Genomic DNA, 15,524 nt, shown 5'->3' on the forward strand with positions numbered 1-15,524 from the left:
CTGAACATGTAGCTATCTAATCTATTACTCCTTTTGTACTTGATGTAAAACACTGGGCAACAAAGAATCTTTGACATGGCAAAACAATAATTAGAATATATTTCATTTTGGAGAGGAGGGAGCTGGTGGTGGATTGAAAGAAATGTTCATAGAAAATAATTTTATTGCTCCCAATGGTTACAATAGCTATTGTCTTCCAGCATTTCCGTGTTGATTTTCTGAAAGTCATGCTAGTTTAAGAGATCATCTTTAAATAATACATCTTTATGATTCCTGTGTTGTCAACTTAACATGTGGAGACCTGAAATACAAACCATATAAAGCTGTATGTTTCAGATTGTATCATCCAAATACATGTTGAAGTTCAAGTACTTGGCACCAAATTGTGTAGATTTATTTTCTATAGCACAGAAAAAGTAATTGGCTCCATTGTTATTCGTTAACAGTCAGAGTCGTGTTCTGCTATCATTCAAAAACTGAAGAGCACAGCAGAAGAGGTTGGTAACACGTTCATTCTTTTCCATTTTTAAATGTCCTTTGGAGTAAAGAAAAAGCATTAACTTGGTCAGTCTAAATTAAATCTCAATGTTACAGCACAAAAACATGTTTTTCACACAAGCGACCTAATCGTTCTCCTGCTCTTGATTTGATTTATTATTGTCACGCGTATTAGTATCCAGTGAGAAGTGTTGTTTATTGCGCGCTATACAGACAAAGCATACCGTTCATAGAGAAGGAAAGGAGAGAGTGCAGAATGTAGTGTTACAGTCATAGCTAAGGTGTAGAGAAAAATCAACTTAATACGAGGTAGGTCCATTCAAAAGTCTGACAGCAGCAGGGAAGGTGCTGTTCTTGAGTCGGTTGGCACGTGATTTCAGACTTTTGTATCTTTTTCCCGGTGGAAGAGAGTATGTCCAGAGTGCGTGGGGTCCTTGATTATGCTGGCTGCTTTTCCGAGGCAGCAGGAAGTGTAGACAGTGTCAATGGATGGGAGCCTGGTTTGCATGATGGACTGAGCTACGTTCACGACCTTTTGTAGTTCCTTGCGGTCTTGGGCAGAGCAGGAGCCATACCAGGCTGTGATACAACCAGAAAGGATGCTTTCTATGGTGCATCTGTAAACGTTGGTGAGAGTCGTAGCCGACATGTCAAATTTCCTTCGTCTTCTGAGAAAGTAGAGGCGTTGGTGGGCTTTCTTAACTATAGTGTCGGCATGGAATAACCTTGCATGGTCCTCCTTTTCAAGCATCTGTTTTCCCCTTGAGGAAAAAAGTTACGGACTTCAACAGTTTTACACCCTTCTGACATGTTGATCAAAGTCAGTCTGGTTTCAATCTTGCAATAAAATTTGAATTCCCCGTTAATTCTTGCTGTGATTAACTAAAGATTCTCTTGAGCTTTCTCAGCCTGAGTAAAAATAACCATAACTTGTCAGATCTCTGCATAGGCTGTTTACATAAGGGGTTACACCCAGCAAGCACAGTGGCCCAGTGGTTAGCACTGCTGCCTCACAGCACCAGGGACCCAGTTTCAATTCCCCCGGCTTGGGTCACTGTGCAGAGTCTGCAAGTTCTCCCCGTGTCTGTGTGGGTTTCCTCTGGGTGCTCCGGTTTCCTCCCACAGTCCAAGGATGTGCAGGTTAGGTGGATTGACCATGCTAGATTGCCCTTTAGTGTCGGGGATTAGCTGTGGTAAATGCATGGGGCTGTGGGGATAGGGTCTGGGTGGGATTGAGGTCAGTGCAGAGTCGATGAGCCAAATGGCTATGAACCCATGTTGTGTACCCTTATTGTCCTTTTTTTTCTATCATGGGAAGGTTGAACAGGCTGGGCCTGTATCTATTCAACTTTAGAAGATTGAGAGGTGATCGTATTGAAACATACAAGCTCCTGAGGGGACTTGATAGCGTGGATGCTGAAAGAATGTTTCCCCGTTGGGAGAGGCTAGAACTAGGAGACTCTGTTTAAAAATAAGGGGTCTCCTATTTACCATGCAGATGAGAATTTTATTCGGAGGGCCGTGACTTTTTGGGACTCTGTTTCCCCAGAGAGCAGTGCAGGGTCATTGAATATCTTTGAAGGCAGAGGTGGGTAGATTCTTGACTAATAAGGACACCAAAGGTTATCGGGCATAGGCAGAATATGGACTTGAGGCCACAATCAGCCATGGTTTTATTGAATTGGAGCAGGCTTGAGGGGCCCGATGGCCTATTCCAGCACCTAATTTGTAATGTGTGTAAAATTCTACACACTGATTTAATGTGTGCCAACTAACATCTACATGACCTCTGTATTCTGTTGGATCAAAACCAAGAATTCTACTTGCCTTATCGACTTCGTTATCAACTTTCAATGACCTACAATACTGGTATCCCTTTCTCCTGTAAGTCACACACCACCCGTACATTGATGGTGTATTTCCTTTCTGTGTTCCTCTTCAGTTGCTTATTTTGCTGCATTGGAACTGCATCAGCCAGTTTGTTTCAGGCTGTCTGTGTCCTCTTTCAAAATTTGGTGTCATCAATATGTTTGATACAGTTTTGAAAAAGTGACCCAACATAGGCTTCTGAAATAGCATTTGCTCGGTCTTCGAGTGGCGAAACCGCCATTTGCAGTTGCCCGATGCCTCCATTCTCTATAATATGCCATTCTCTTTGCCATGAAGATCTTGTGTGATACCTTACCAATTTTTGGAAAAAAAACATATCACTGCATTTTTTCATCTCCTATTTCAAAATCCTTTTGGGTTAGTCAAATGCAACCTGTCTTGGTTAGCACTGCTGCCTCACAGCTTCAGGGACCCAGGTTCGATTCCCGGCTTGGGTCACTGTCTGTGCGGAGTCTGCACATTCTCCCCGTGTCTGCGTGCGTTTCCCCCCACAATCTGAAAGACGTGCTGGTTAGTTGGATTGGCTGTGCTAAATTCTCCCTCAGTGTACCCGAACAGGCGCCAGAGTGTGGCGACTAGGGGACTTTCACAATAACTTCATTGCAGTGTTAATGTAAGCCTAGTTGTGACACTAATAAATAAATTTTTATCTATTTCGGCTGGCCTTGGTGTAACTCCTGTTTCTTCAAGTTCTTAGTCATTTCATCCCATATTTGTAGAACAGTAGTTTACCAAGAACTAAACTGAGGTAACTGGCCTATAATTTCCATCTTATGAAGAGAATTGTCAGATTTGTCATCTTGCAGTCTCTGATACAATTTTCCTTGCTGTATAATTTTCAGCAGTCTTAATCTAACATCACTCTTTATGGATCTTTGAATGTAAGCTGTTAGATCCTATTGATTTGTCTACCTTAAATTTGAGAAATTTAAGTGCATTTTATCTTCAAATGGCCCTTTCAATAATTGTTCCACATCCCACTGCTGGTTTAAAGTTTTGGTGTCACAAGTCGGAACACTGCAGTGAAGTTACTGTGAAAATCCCCTAGTTGCCACACTCCGGCGCCTGTTCGGGTACACTGAGGGAGAATTTAGCATGGCCAATGCATCTAACCAGACTGTGGGAGGAAACAGGAGCACCCGGAGGAAACCCATGCAGACACTGGGCGAATGTGCAGACTCCGCACGGACAGTGACTCAAGTTGGGAATTGAACCCGGGTCCCTGGCGCTGTGAGGCAGCAGTGCTAGGCGCTGTGAGGCAGCAGTGCTAACCACTGCGCAGCCCATAATGTTGTTCTAAGCATATACTTGCTTTCTATCACAAGCTTGTCCCCTCGTCTAGGTGGGGAAAATTATTTAAGTCTACAATGTAATATATCAGTGCACATGATCCCTCCTTTTTAAGACCGTAAATAACCTGTCATATGATGGGCGAGCTAATGTCCTTCTTCACACACGACTTGAAAGGTGGAAATTGAGGGTGATCCTCTTTAAGGGTTCTTCGTTGAAATCTCATCTTAATGTGAATGAACTGATCTTCTTTGATCTCCACAGGAAGCAGAATCAACATCCATCCAGGCTGCAGACAGTACAGCAACCAACGGCAGTGTGACTCCGACGGACAAAAGGTAAAGGCCTGAGAAAAAATATTAAATGTCATGCTCCATTTGATAAAGTGATTGGGGTTGGGCCTTAATATCAAGATCGAACCTTTGCCAGCACGAGTGAAATCTCAAATGCCTGAAGTATCGTCGCTGAAAGTTTGTATTTGAAGGGATCTGCAAATGCTTACCTGGCCAACCTGTCAAATGTGTTCTGGCCACGTCGCTGACCCATGACTCCAAAGATGACCATCGAGAGCTTCACTGATCAACATAGCTGCAGAGGGAGATACATTTGGTCTTCTCACCATAACTGATTTTCCAATAAAGAGTTCAGATAGTCATTATGTTGATCACATTAATTGATCATTGCATTGACAATGAGTCATGCTTCATTGATCAGTAATAAACATCTGGTAATTAAACGCTTTTTAAAAAAAAATGATCATATAACTAAAATCCTGACAGAAGGATCCTTGCTTCTGAGTTTACAGATTTACCTGTGGGGCTTTTATTACAGTTTAATGTATTAAACAGTATAGGAAACCACAGGATCTTATTCCTTGTCGTTGCTCAGTATAACTTAATGTGTTGGACTTTGCTGAGGTCGTGGCTTATTCATAGCATCATTGAACCCCTGCAGTGCAGAAGGAGGCCATTTGGCCCATCGAGTCTGCACCGACCACAATCCCACCCAGGCCCTATCCCCATAACCCCATGCATTTACCCCAGCTACTCCCCCAGACATTAAGGAGCAATTAAGCAAGGCCAATCCACCTAACCTGCACATCTTTGGATTCAGTCTGGCATTTGATCCCCTTTCCATTTGTGCAATAATTGAGGTAAGCCCACTTTATACCAATCAAACTTTAATCAGATGCAGGTGGATGTCATTGAATCATTGCTCAAAGTTAATAAAATTCAATGGCTTAAAGGAGCCGTTCCTTTCTGATGCACTGTTTATATTTTCTGTGATTGACTGGAGAGATTAACAAACTGCTGACATGTTTCATGGGGTAAAAAGCCACTCGTTAGAATGTGCATTGGAAGATGTCTATGGGCGGGAATCGTGGTGGGCAGGACACAGACCATGCAAAGATCCGTTCAGCTCAGGCGGGATTTTCCGGTCTTGGGGCGAGCGTGGCCGGAAAATCCTACCCTATGTTATATTTTCCCTTTTTTGCGTTGGAGAAACCCCAGCTCTGGCCAGGCAGCTTTTGAAGGCTTTGCATTGCCCAAGACCGTATCACTTAACTTTTAAAATAAACAGCAATACCAAAAGAAAATGATGATAAATACTATGTTTGCATATTGTCTAATGAGGTTAGAGCGGTTAGGCTTGTATCCATTAGAGTTTAGTAAGAGGAAACTTGATTGAAATCTGATCCTGTGAGGTATTGGCAGGGTGGATGTGGAAAGGATGTTTCCTCTGGTCAGAGTCTAGAACTAGGAAGTCACTGTTTTAAAAAAAAAAATAAGGGGTCGCTCGTTTAAAACAGATGAGGAGAATTTTTTTTCTCTCGGTCGAGAGTCTGGAACACTCTTCCTCCAAATGGAAGCAGAATCTGTGAACATTTTCAAGACAGAACTAGATGGGGGTGAAAGGTTATCGGGGGTAGGCGGGGATGTGGAGTTGCAATCTGATCCGCCATGATCTTGTTGAGGGGCCAAGTGGCCTACTCCTAATTTGTATGCTTGTACATGATCGAAAACGGTTATCTGGAGCGGAGGCATTGATTAGCCATAATGTGGATTAAGTTACAGAAGAGGCTTGAAGGGCCATGTAGCCTGCTCTTGGTCTTTGTTCCAACATAAATTCATTCTAACTGGTGTTCAACAAGCCATTCAGCTGAAAACCTGATTAGGTCCCAGAAGTCAGTTATAATAACCAAATGATTAGGTAACCCTAAGGAGTTAATTTACTACAAAATGTACTCTTGGCATATATATAAATGAAATATATATATCCGCTGTAAGGAAGAGCTCTTTGAGGAGGTTTCTATAGGACTCGCACTCTTATTCCCTGTGTAAAGTGTAAGCAGATTTCAGAAGAGCAATCTCTTGTTAAATTTGTGGTTCTTTATGCACCCCAGTAATCAATAAAATTTAGTAATATTACACGAAAATCTAGAACTTGGGATCTTCATGAATGTTCTGCCTTATTTCAGACTTTTGGTGGGAATTGCAGAACTATTACCTTTTATCTGTTTATCGACATATTTGTGCAAACTGATCTGATAGCAGGTGGGACGATCTGGAAACAGCGACTGAATTAATTAACGTTGGTTGAAATGATTTAGTGATTTAAACATTGTGGGGTTTACGACTGGTTCAGGCGCCTTGTATTGAGCTTGATAATCAAGACCATCCTTTTTAATCATCAACCCAGAAGAAAAATCCATAATTAGGTAAGTTAAATGTTTCCAAATTAACAGAAGCTGCTGCTAAAGTTATTGAGACTCCTTTAAGCTCAAGGGTGAAGTCTTAATTGCTTCACAGTTTCTGTTCTCTGCTGCCATTTGAAATAGAGATTTATATCCATTCAGCAACTCTGTTTAATAAAAGTTTCCAACTCTTCGAACTACTTTGTGAAATAAGTTTGCATTTCATTTCCAGTACAAATAAATGTCATGACGGCATTGGGTTTTAAATAAAAGACGTAACTAATCTGGATAGATATAAATTTTGAGGAATGAAATTATTTTATTCCTGTTTTGCAGGATAGGCTTTCTTGGTCTAGGCCTAATGGGGAGTGGAATTGTTGCAAATCTCTTGAAGATGGGGCACACTGTCACAGTGTGGAATCGCACAGGAGAAAAGGTATGCCACCTCCAAACTTCTGATCTGTTTCCTATCGCGCTTGCTCAGCTGTTACTGTCGGCTTTGCTTCAGTGGTTAGCGCCCTTACCCCTTGTGTCAAAATGTTGTGGGTCCCAGTCCCACTCCAGAGACAACAAACAATTCATACCACACTTCAGTGCACTGTCAGAAATGCTGTCTTTCGGATCTCGAACAGGAGATTTCTCCATGTGTCCTGGTCAGCATTTATCTCAACAAATATCACTGAAAAACAGAATATCTGGTTCTGTATTTCACTTGTGGATAAACATAGAAGATAGGAGCAGGAGGAGGCCATTTGGTCCTTTGCGCCTGCTCTGCCATTCACGATCTTGGCTGATCGTCAAACTAAATAGCCTAATCCTGCTTTCCTTGCTGTATGTAAATTAGTTGCCATATTCCCTTAGCATGGGAGTATGGTGTTGAGATAGTGCGGTCATGGCCGATCCTCTAAATGGCTCAAAGGGCCAAATGACCTACTTTTCTGGGTTTACTTTATAACGCTGACCAGACTTTAGAAGTCCTTCATTGGTTGTAAAGGGCTTTGACGTTGTAAAAAGTGCTATAGAAATTAAGATTTCTGTCTGCCACTTCATGAAGCACCTCATTGGCTCTAAAGTGCTTTAGATGTCCTGAGGTGTTGTGTGAAAGTCCTTCCCTTTACTGCATGCCAACATGCCCTGTAAGATGGAACTAGAGTGCACAAGGCCCTTGGGGCGGCACGGTGGCACAGTGGTTAGCACTGCTGCCTCACAGCGCCAGAGACCCGGATTCAATTTCGGTCTCGGGTCACTGTGTGGAATTTGCACTTTCTCCCCGTGTCTGCATGGGTTTCCTCCGAGTGCTCTGGTTTCTCCCCATAGTCCAACGATGTGTGGGTTAGATGGATTGGCCACGCTAAATCAACCTTTTTTATATCGGGGGAATTAGCAGGGTAAATATGAGGGGTTACAGGGATAGGAGCTTGGGTGGGATTGTGGTTGGTGCAGACTCGATGGGCCAAATAGCCTCCTTCTGCACTGTAGATTCTATGAACTGAACAAACTCTGGTTATGCTGCCGATGTGACAACCGGGATTGAACCAAAAATTGGGTGTGCAATACCATATAAATCAAATGTCTGTTTTGCTTTCAATACTGCTTCATTCCTGTTCAAAAAGTCAGGCCCATTCCATTGGCATCAAGGCTGAACTCACAAATGTATTAAGCCCCACTCTCGTAGCTCTCTGACACAGCAATTTGGAACACCAGTTTCCTGTGAAAGTACCCTTTTGAAAGGAATGTATGTGGTTTGTTTTTGAAGTGGGAAAATTTATCAAATGCCTCTTCGTTTTGTGGCAGTGCGACCTTTTTCTCCAGGAAGGGGCACGTTTAGGACGGACACCAGCGGAGGTGGTTTCTACGTGTGATATCACACTCTCTTGCATTTCTGACCCAAAGGCAGCTAAAGACGTAAGTGCATCTACTGTTTCTTAGCCTGATTGGCTGAGCGGCAATGAACCATAATGTTAGCTCTCTTAATATTCTTAAGTAATGGGAGGAATGTTAATATTTACATCTCGACGTGTTTTCAGTTAACCTTGTTTATAAAAAAAAAAAGCTCTAACGATCTGAGTATTTGCAGCAAGTTTTGTTTTGTGCTTTCAGCTGGTTCTGGGTCCCAGTGGAGTGCTGCAAGGGATTCGACCAGGCAAGTGTTATGTTGACATGTCTACAGTGGATCCCGAGACATCCACAGAAATCTCACAGGTAATAAGCTGAGTAGATTTCACAGAGCATAAAACTTACTCTTGTCTTGAAGATTGGGCTTGTACCAATTTTGAGGGGGTGGGGGGGAAACTAATGTCATTCAAAGCAAATTTGTGAAATGTGCCTCTTTCCGTGGTCTGGCTGCATTGCAAATTACTGGCACCACTGGTCCAAGTCGAGGTCTCTTTATAAATGTGGTGGGCTGCTTCAATCAACTGGCAAATCCTGTAGTTAGACGATAATTACCACCTTCTTTCTGAAATATAGAATTTAGTTACAGCTTTGTTTCATTTATCTGGCCTGGCCTGTGCTTCCCTTCTAATGCTTTGCTTCAGTCGTTCATCTGAAAGTATTTGTGTTGGAGGGGGGAGTGGGCATTGGCTAGACTGCTAACTTGTGGATGAGACTAATATAGTCAGGATTTGATCCCTGCTGCGGCTGAGGTAGAGTTGGCACCTGTCTCCTTGCCCTAGCTGCAATTTTTTAAAAATTAGATGTGGGGATGTCAAGGACCTGCCATTGGACAGAGAAGTGAAGACTATCCGTCTAAAGACATTTCTTTGCTATCCTTGTATTGTTTCCCAGCCTGCTCTTCTGGAGCTTTTAGACCATAAGACATAGGAGCAGAATTAGGCCACTCGGCCCATCGAGTCTGCTCCGTCATCCAATCATGGCTGATTTTTTTCCTCATCCCCATTTTCCTGCCTTTTCCCCATAACCCCTGATCCCCTTATCAGTCAAGATCCAATCTATCTCTGTCTTAAAGACACTCAATGACCTGGCCTCCACAGCCTTCTGCGGCAAAGAGTTCCACAGATTCACCACTCTCTGGCTGAAGAAATTCCTCCTCATCTCTGTTTTAAAGGATCGTCCCTTCAACCTGAGGTTGTGCCCTCTGGCTAAAGGTCTTCCTACTTATTTCACTGTTAGCACCAAGCTTTTATTTCCGTGTTCTATGGCCACTCCTGAAATGTTTGCCTTTCTGTTTTCTCACACAAGCCTTGTGCTCCTGTTCCTTCCTTCCAGTCTGGTCTGAATGTTTCTTTTTCACTAGTGTCCGGTCAATTTCTTGTGACAAATCATTGTATAGAAAACGTAGAGTTTGGCTTTCCCAATAGCTCGATGGGCAAATGTCATCAAAGTGTGATACTGAGCCATTGCAATGGAGAATGTTCAAGGTTTGGTCCTGAAGTGTGCTGAATTAGCTGAGCTCAGTTGATGCAGCAGTGCAAGTGGGACAAAAGGCCTCAATCTCCCTGCGATCGGGAGGCTAAACATTAACTACAATGGCCAATCCTGATCATTACCAATCACTCCCCTTCAACAGTGCACAGTGTGGGCTTGGCCAAAAAAAACCCAGGATTGACAGGATGCAGAGCCGAGTCCTTTTAAGATGCAAAAATGTGGAAGATTCTGTGCAATGTTAGGATAGATACATTGAGTTTTTAACCATGGATTTAATTAATTTTAGTGTGTATGATTGGCAAGCGGTGGGTGACTACACCAGGGATTTTCTTGGCACAAAATGGAAGTGTTTCTGAAAGAATTGAGTGCTTTTAAAGTTTATTTATTAGTCACAAATAAGCTTGCCTTAACACTGCAATGAAGGCCATAATGTGGAGATGCTGGTGTTGGACTGGGGTGGGCACAGTAAGAAGTCGCTCAACGTCAGGCTAAAGTCCAACAGGTTTATTTGGTGTCACTAGCTTTTGGAGCGCTGCTCTCACCTGATGAAGGAGCCATGCTCCGAAAGCTCGTGATACCAAATAAATCTGTTGGACTTTAGCCTTGGTGTTGAGACTTTTTACTGTGCCCACTGCAATGAAGTTACTGTGAAAATCCCCTAGCCGCCACACTCTGGCTCCTGTTCGGGTACACGGAGGGTGAATTTAGCATGGTCAATGCACCCTACCAGCATGTCTTTCAGACTGTGGGAGGAAACCGGCGCACCCGGAGGAAATCCACGCAGACACGGGGAGAACATGCAGACTCCGCACAGATAGTGACCCAAGCCGGGAATCGAACCCTGGCACTGTGAGGCAGCACTGCTAACCACTGTGTCACCGTGCCACTCCCTGTTGTTTTAAAAATCTCTTGGGTCACCTTGGACCTCATTGGTGATGGTTTCAAAGCTTTCCTGACCCGATCTAACATTCCAACTTGTGCCCCGCTTGGTGCCATGGGCCAGTTTTCTGATTCCAGTGTTGTGTATGACGCTTCGTTAAGATCTTGAGGTTGGCGGACTTTACCTGGGCCGCTCTCTTTACAAACTCCACAGCCAGTAGCCGGGACTGATCTGTAATTGTTACTCCGTTGCATAGGTGATCACTTCCAGGGGGGGGCGCTTTCTCGAAGCACCAGTCTCTGGGAATCGGCAACTGTCGGAAAATGGAATGCTGGTGATCCTTGCTGCTGGAGATGAGGCATTATTTGATGATTGTAGCAGCTGTTTTCAGGCCATGGGGAAAAAGTCTTTCTATTTGGGTAGGTTTGCGTTTACAGAATCCTCCAAACCCTTTCTCTCCCTATATATGAATTGTCTTGATAGATTTGTTTACTGTGCTGGAAAACTCAATGTCTCAAAGTGTTATTTCGGGAGGAAAGGCCAAATCGTACTTTGTGATTAAAATTAAACATCATAGAATCCCTACAGTGCAGAAAGAGCCATTCGGCCCATCGAGTCTGCACTGACTTTCAGACAGGATACCACCCAGGCCTTTCCTATAACCCTACATATTTGCCCCGCTAATCCCGCTGACCTACAAATCCTGGGACTCTTAAGGGACAATTTAGCATGACTAATCCACCTAACCTGCACAAAAGGTCATGAATGTAGCCCAATCCATCGCACAAACCAGCCTCCCATCCACTGACTCTGTCTACACTTCCCGCTGCCTAGGCAAAGCAGCCAGCATAATTAAGGACCGCATGCACCCCGGACATTCTCTCTTCCACCTTCTTCCATCGGGAAAAAGATACAAAAGTCTGAGGTCACCAACCGACTCAAGAACAGCTTCTTCCCTGTTGCCGTCAGACTTTTGAATGGACCTACCACGCATTAAGTTGATCTTTCTCTACACCCTAGCTATGACTGTAACACTACATTCTGCACTCTCTCCTTTCCTTCTCTACGAACGGTATGTTTTGTCTGCATAGCGAGGAAGAAACAATACTTTTCACTATGTTAATACATGTGACAATAAATCAAATCAAACATCTTTGGACTGTGGGAAGAAACCGGAGCACCCGGAGGAAACCCACGCAGACACGAGGAGAATGTGTAAATTCCACACAGACAGTGACCCAAGCTGGGAATCAAACCAGGTCCCTGGAGCTGTGAAGCAACAGTGCTAACCACTGTGCTACCGTGCCGCCCGCACATGTTAATACATGTGACACTAATAAATCAAGTCAAACATCTTTGGACTATGGGAGGAAACCGGAGCACCCGGAGGAAACCCACACAGACACGGGGAGAACGTGCAAACTACACCCAGGCGGTGACCCAAGCCAGGAATCGAACCGGGTCCCTGGCGCTGAGGCAGCAGCGCTAACCACTGTGCTATCGTGCCGCCCCTCCAAAACATGAATTCTACCACTTCAAAACTCTGTTCAAATGGATCCCTTTTTATTATTGCTGTGTAAATTTTTTATACTGTATATGCTGCTAAGCTAACTAATGGAACAGCCTAAAAGCAACTGAGCGTGACTCTCTCCCCAGAGAGGAGGTGACTTGCACACATGAAACAACCTGATCAACAAAGCATTCTGACTGTATCCTCCCCTTTTTCAAGCTTGCTAATGTATTCCCTACACTGCTAAATAATAACCTGTGCTTTTTTAAAAAATCGACCTGAAGAGCGATTAGATTTGATCCTTTTATGAGATCCCTAATGAGGAGACATCCCATCCTTCCAGTGCTTAATTTGCAGAACTAATCTGTCTAATTGAAAGAAAAATCTTAAATAAAAGCTGATCTGGCAGCACCGGTGAGGTGGGAAACGGGGGTTCAAGTTTCAGCTTGATGAGCTTTGCCCAAGGGTCATAAACCTGAAATGTGAACTCTGTCCCTCTCTCCGCAGATGCTGCCAGACAGGAGTATTTCCACATTTTGTGTTTACGTTGTATAACCGAGGGTGTGAGGCCATCTCACAAGTCTGAGCATGTGTGAAGTTAATTCGATGTGCACTTTCTGCTTTCCGGACTAAGTGGAGCACTATATGGGCCTGCTTACATTATTGTTTCCTTTCCAGGTGAGGTGGGTAATGCGTCGAAGATGATGCTGATTGTAAATATGATCCTGGGCAGTTTCATGGCTTCTGTTGCGGAAGGATTCACGTTGGCTAAGATAGCCAGCCAGTCCCAAGAAGTGCTGCTTTACATCCTGAGTCAGGGACCTTTGGCAAGTGCTTTTCTGGACCAGAAGTGCCAAAGTAACTAACTTTCTTTCTAATTTCTTTTGAGTGGAATTGGTTGATGCCGAGGATGCTGATTGCCTGAATTTAGTTAATTAATCCTAGATTCATAGAAACAGATTAATTTCCAGTTAGCCATCCAAATGCAAATACTGCCAATGGAAGCACATTGGGGATTAGTTTAAACGTGGATCCATTTGTAAGCAACATAACATTTGATACTGGGCATTAATTTTTTAGGATCTGTAGTATTTGAGGACCTGCATCATTGATGATGGGTATATTCTTTGCTTTCTGTAGTTATATTGTTCAGGGCCATTTTGCAAAGTTATTTCAAACTTGCTTCAAATGTCCTTTGGTGCAGTATCCAGGGATGCCATAAGTTCATAGAATCCCTACAGTACGGAAGGAGGCTATTTGGCCCATTGAGCCTGCACTGACCACAATCCCACCCTATCCCCATATATTTACCCTGCTAATCCCCTGAAACTAGGGTCAATTTAGCATGGCCAATCAACCTAACCCGCACATCTTTGGACTGTGGGAGGAAACCGGAGCACCCGGAGGAAACCCGTGCAGACTCCACGTTGTGCAAAAAACTGTTTGTTTGATAAACATCTTTGAAAGCTGGGAACGTTAGTGCGGTGCACAGTTGATTCCTGTCGAGATATATATTTAATTGCCTGATTCAGTTGCAATCCATGACACGTGAGTGGTGGCAGTGGCAGGGTGTTGTAGCTGGGCTGGCAATCCAGAGACCCAGGGTAATGGTCTGGGGACCCAGGTTCAAATCTCACCATGGCAGATAAAAATCAGGAATTAAAATTCCAATTGTAGAATTCCTACAGTGCAGAAGGAGGCCACTTGGCCTACCGAGCCTACCACCACTGACAATCCCACCCAGGCCCAATCCCTGTAACCCCACGCATTTACCCTATTTATCCTCCTGACACTAAGGGGCATTTAGCATGGCCAATCAATCTAACCTGCACATCTTTGGACAGTGGGAGGAAACCGGAGCAAACCCACGCAGACGCGGGATTGTCTTAAAGACGCATCTGGTTCTCTGATGTCCTTTTAGCAAGGGAATCTGCCAACTTTACCTAGTCTGGCTGACGTGTGACTCCAGATCCACAGAAAAGTGGTTGACTCTCCACACAAAAAAAGCCCTCTGAATTGCTCTCGAGGGCAATACAGGCTTGAAGGTGACTTCCGATTGACACAGTTACTGTTCATGCTTGAAGAATAGAATTCTTAGTGTCAGGAATCCAGACAGAACTTTAATTCTCCTTTGGTGTCAGGAGGATCAGCAGGGTAAATGCGTGGGGTTACAAGGATTGGGGTCTGGGTGGGCTTGTCAGTGGTGCAGGCTCAGTGGGCCAAATGGCGGCCTCCTGCACTGTAGGGATTCTACAATTGGAATTTTAATTGGGTGTACTGGGATATTACTTAGCTGTGTCACAAGCCAGGTAAGCTTTTTGGTTGGCTGTAAGAATGAAGAGGAGTCTGAAAGTGACTGCTTGCAAAAGAAAATCCAGTATTTTTTTAAAGATCTGACCAGAATATTTACAGATTTCTACAGAACTTTAATCTTGCTCAACCCAAAATTGTAATTAGTTTAATGTTTTTTCTGATGTTCTAAGCTATGTAATGATGAATGACCAGCAAACCCATTAACTCTGATTCCATTTGTGATTCTCTCTCTCTCAGATATTTTACAGGGAAACTTCAAGCCCGACTTCTTGTTGAAACACATACAGAAGGACATCAGGTTAGCCATTGCTATGGGTGATTCTGTCAATCATTCAACTCCAATGGCTGCTGCGGCCAATGAAGTAAGTTTTGAGCATGTTATGCCCCTAATAAATCACAAATATTGGACGAGTTCCTTGTATCGGTGGGATGGCGTGGGGTACCTGTTTGCGGTCCTAATCTGTTGAACTGTTCAGAGTGCCACATAATGAAGAACAGCATTCCTAGAGGTTCCTGATTGTTGGGGGAATAATGTGCAGATGGAATGGTGTATGTCGTTTCAGTCGACAGTGGGACCTACCACAGCTTATTGTTGTCCTAATCACAGTGCTAGAAAGCTGTGGGTGTGTATGTTTGCCTATTTATACAAAGAAAATTACATCACAGGACCAGTCCAAAGATGTGTGGGTTAGGTTGATTGGCTATGTTAAAATTGCCCCTTAGTGTCCTGGGATGCGAAGATGAGAGGGATTAGCGGGTAAAATATGTAGGGATATGGGGGTAGGGCCTGGGTGGGATTGTGGTCGGTGCAGACTCGATAGGCCGAATGGCCTCTTTCTGTACTGTTGGGTTTCTATGATTTCTAGGCCCTTCGGCCCTCCAAGCCTGCACCAACCATGCTGCCCAACTGAACTAAACCCCCTACCCTTCTGGGTCCGTATCCCTCTATTCCCATCCTATTCGTGTATTTGTCAAGACACCCTTTAAAAGTCCACTACCTCCCCTGGCAGCGAGTTCCAGGCACCCACCACCCTCCATGGGGAAAAAAAAACTTGCTAAAC

General features: G+C 43.8%; 1 protein-coding gene across 3 annotated transcripts in view; it reads left to right on the forward strand.

Moving 5' to 3' along the window:
• glyr1 (glyoxylate reductase 1 homolog (Arabidopsis)) overlaps nt 1-15,524 on the forward strand; it is a 42,824-nt gene that overhangs the window by 22,139 nt on the left and 5,161 nt on the right. For 2 of the 3 annotated variants that reach the window (XM_078240800.1, XM_078240799.1), the window contains 8 exons: nt 447-497; nt 3,943-4,016; nt 6,710-6,809; nt 8,168-8,278; nt 8,474-8,575; nt 10,897-11,059; nt 12,829-13,008; nt 14,701-14,825. In XM_078240800.1, the coding sequence (XP_078096926.1) occupies nt 447-497; nt 3,943-4,016; nt 6,710-6,809; nt 8,168-8,278; nt 8,474-8,575; nt 10,897-11,059; nt 12,829-13,008; nt 14,701-14,825 (906 nt within the window). The remainder of the gene's footprint in view (nt 1-446; nt 498-3,942; nt 4,017-6,709; nt 6,810-8,167; nt 8,279-8,473; nt 8,576-10,896; nt 11,060-12,828; nt 13,009-14,700; nt 14,826-15,524) is intronic. The other variant, XM_078240801.1, reaches the window with a different exon arrangement.

Source organism: Mustelus asterias, chromosome 23, assembly GCF_964213995.1.
Source record: "Mustelus asterias chromosome 23, sMusAst1.hap1.1, whole genome shotgun sequence".
Lineage (NCBI taxonomy): Eukaryota > Metazoa > Chordata > Chondrichthyes > Carcharhiniformes > Triakidae > Mustelus > Mustelus asterias.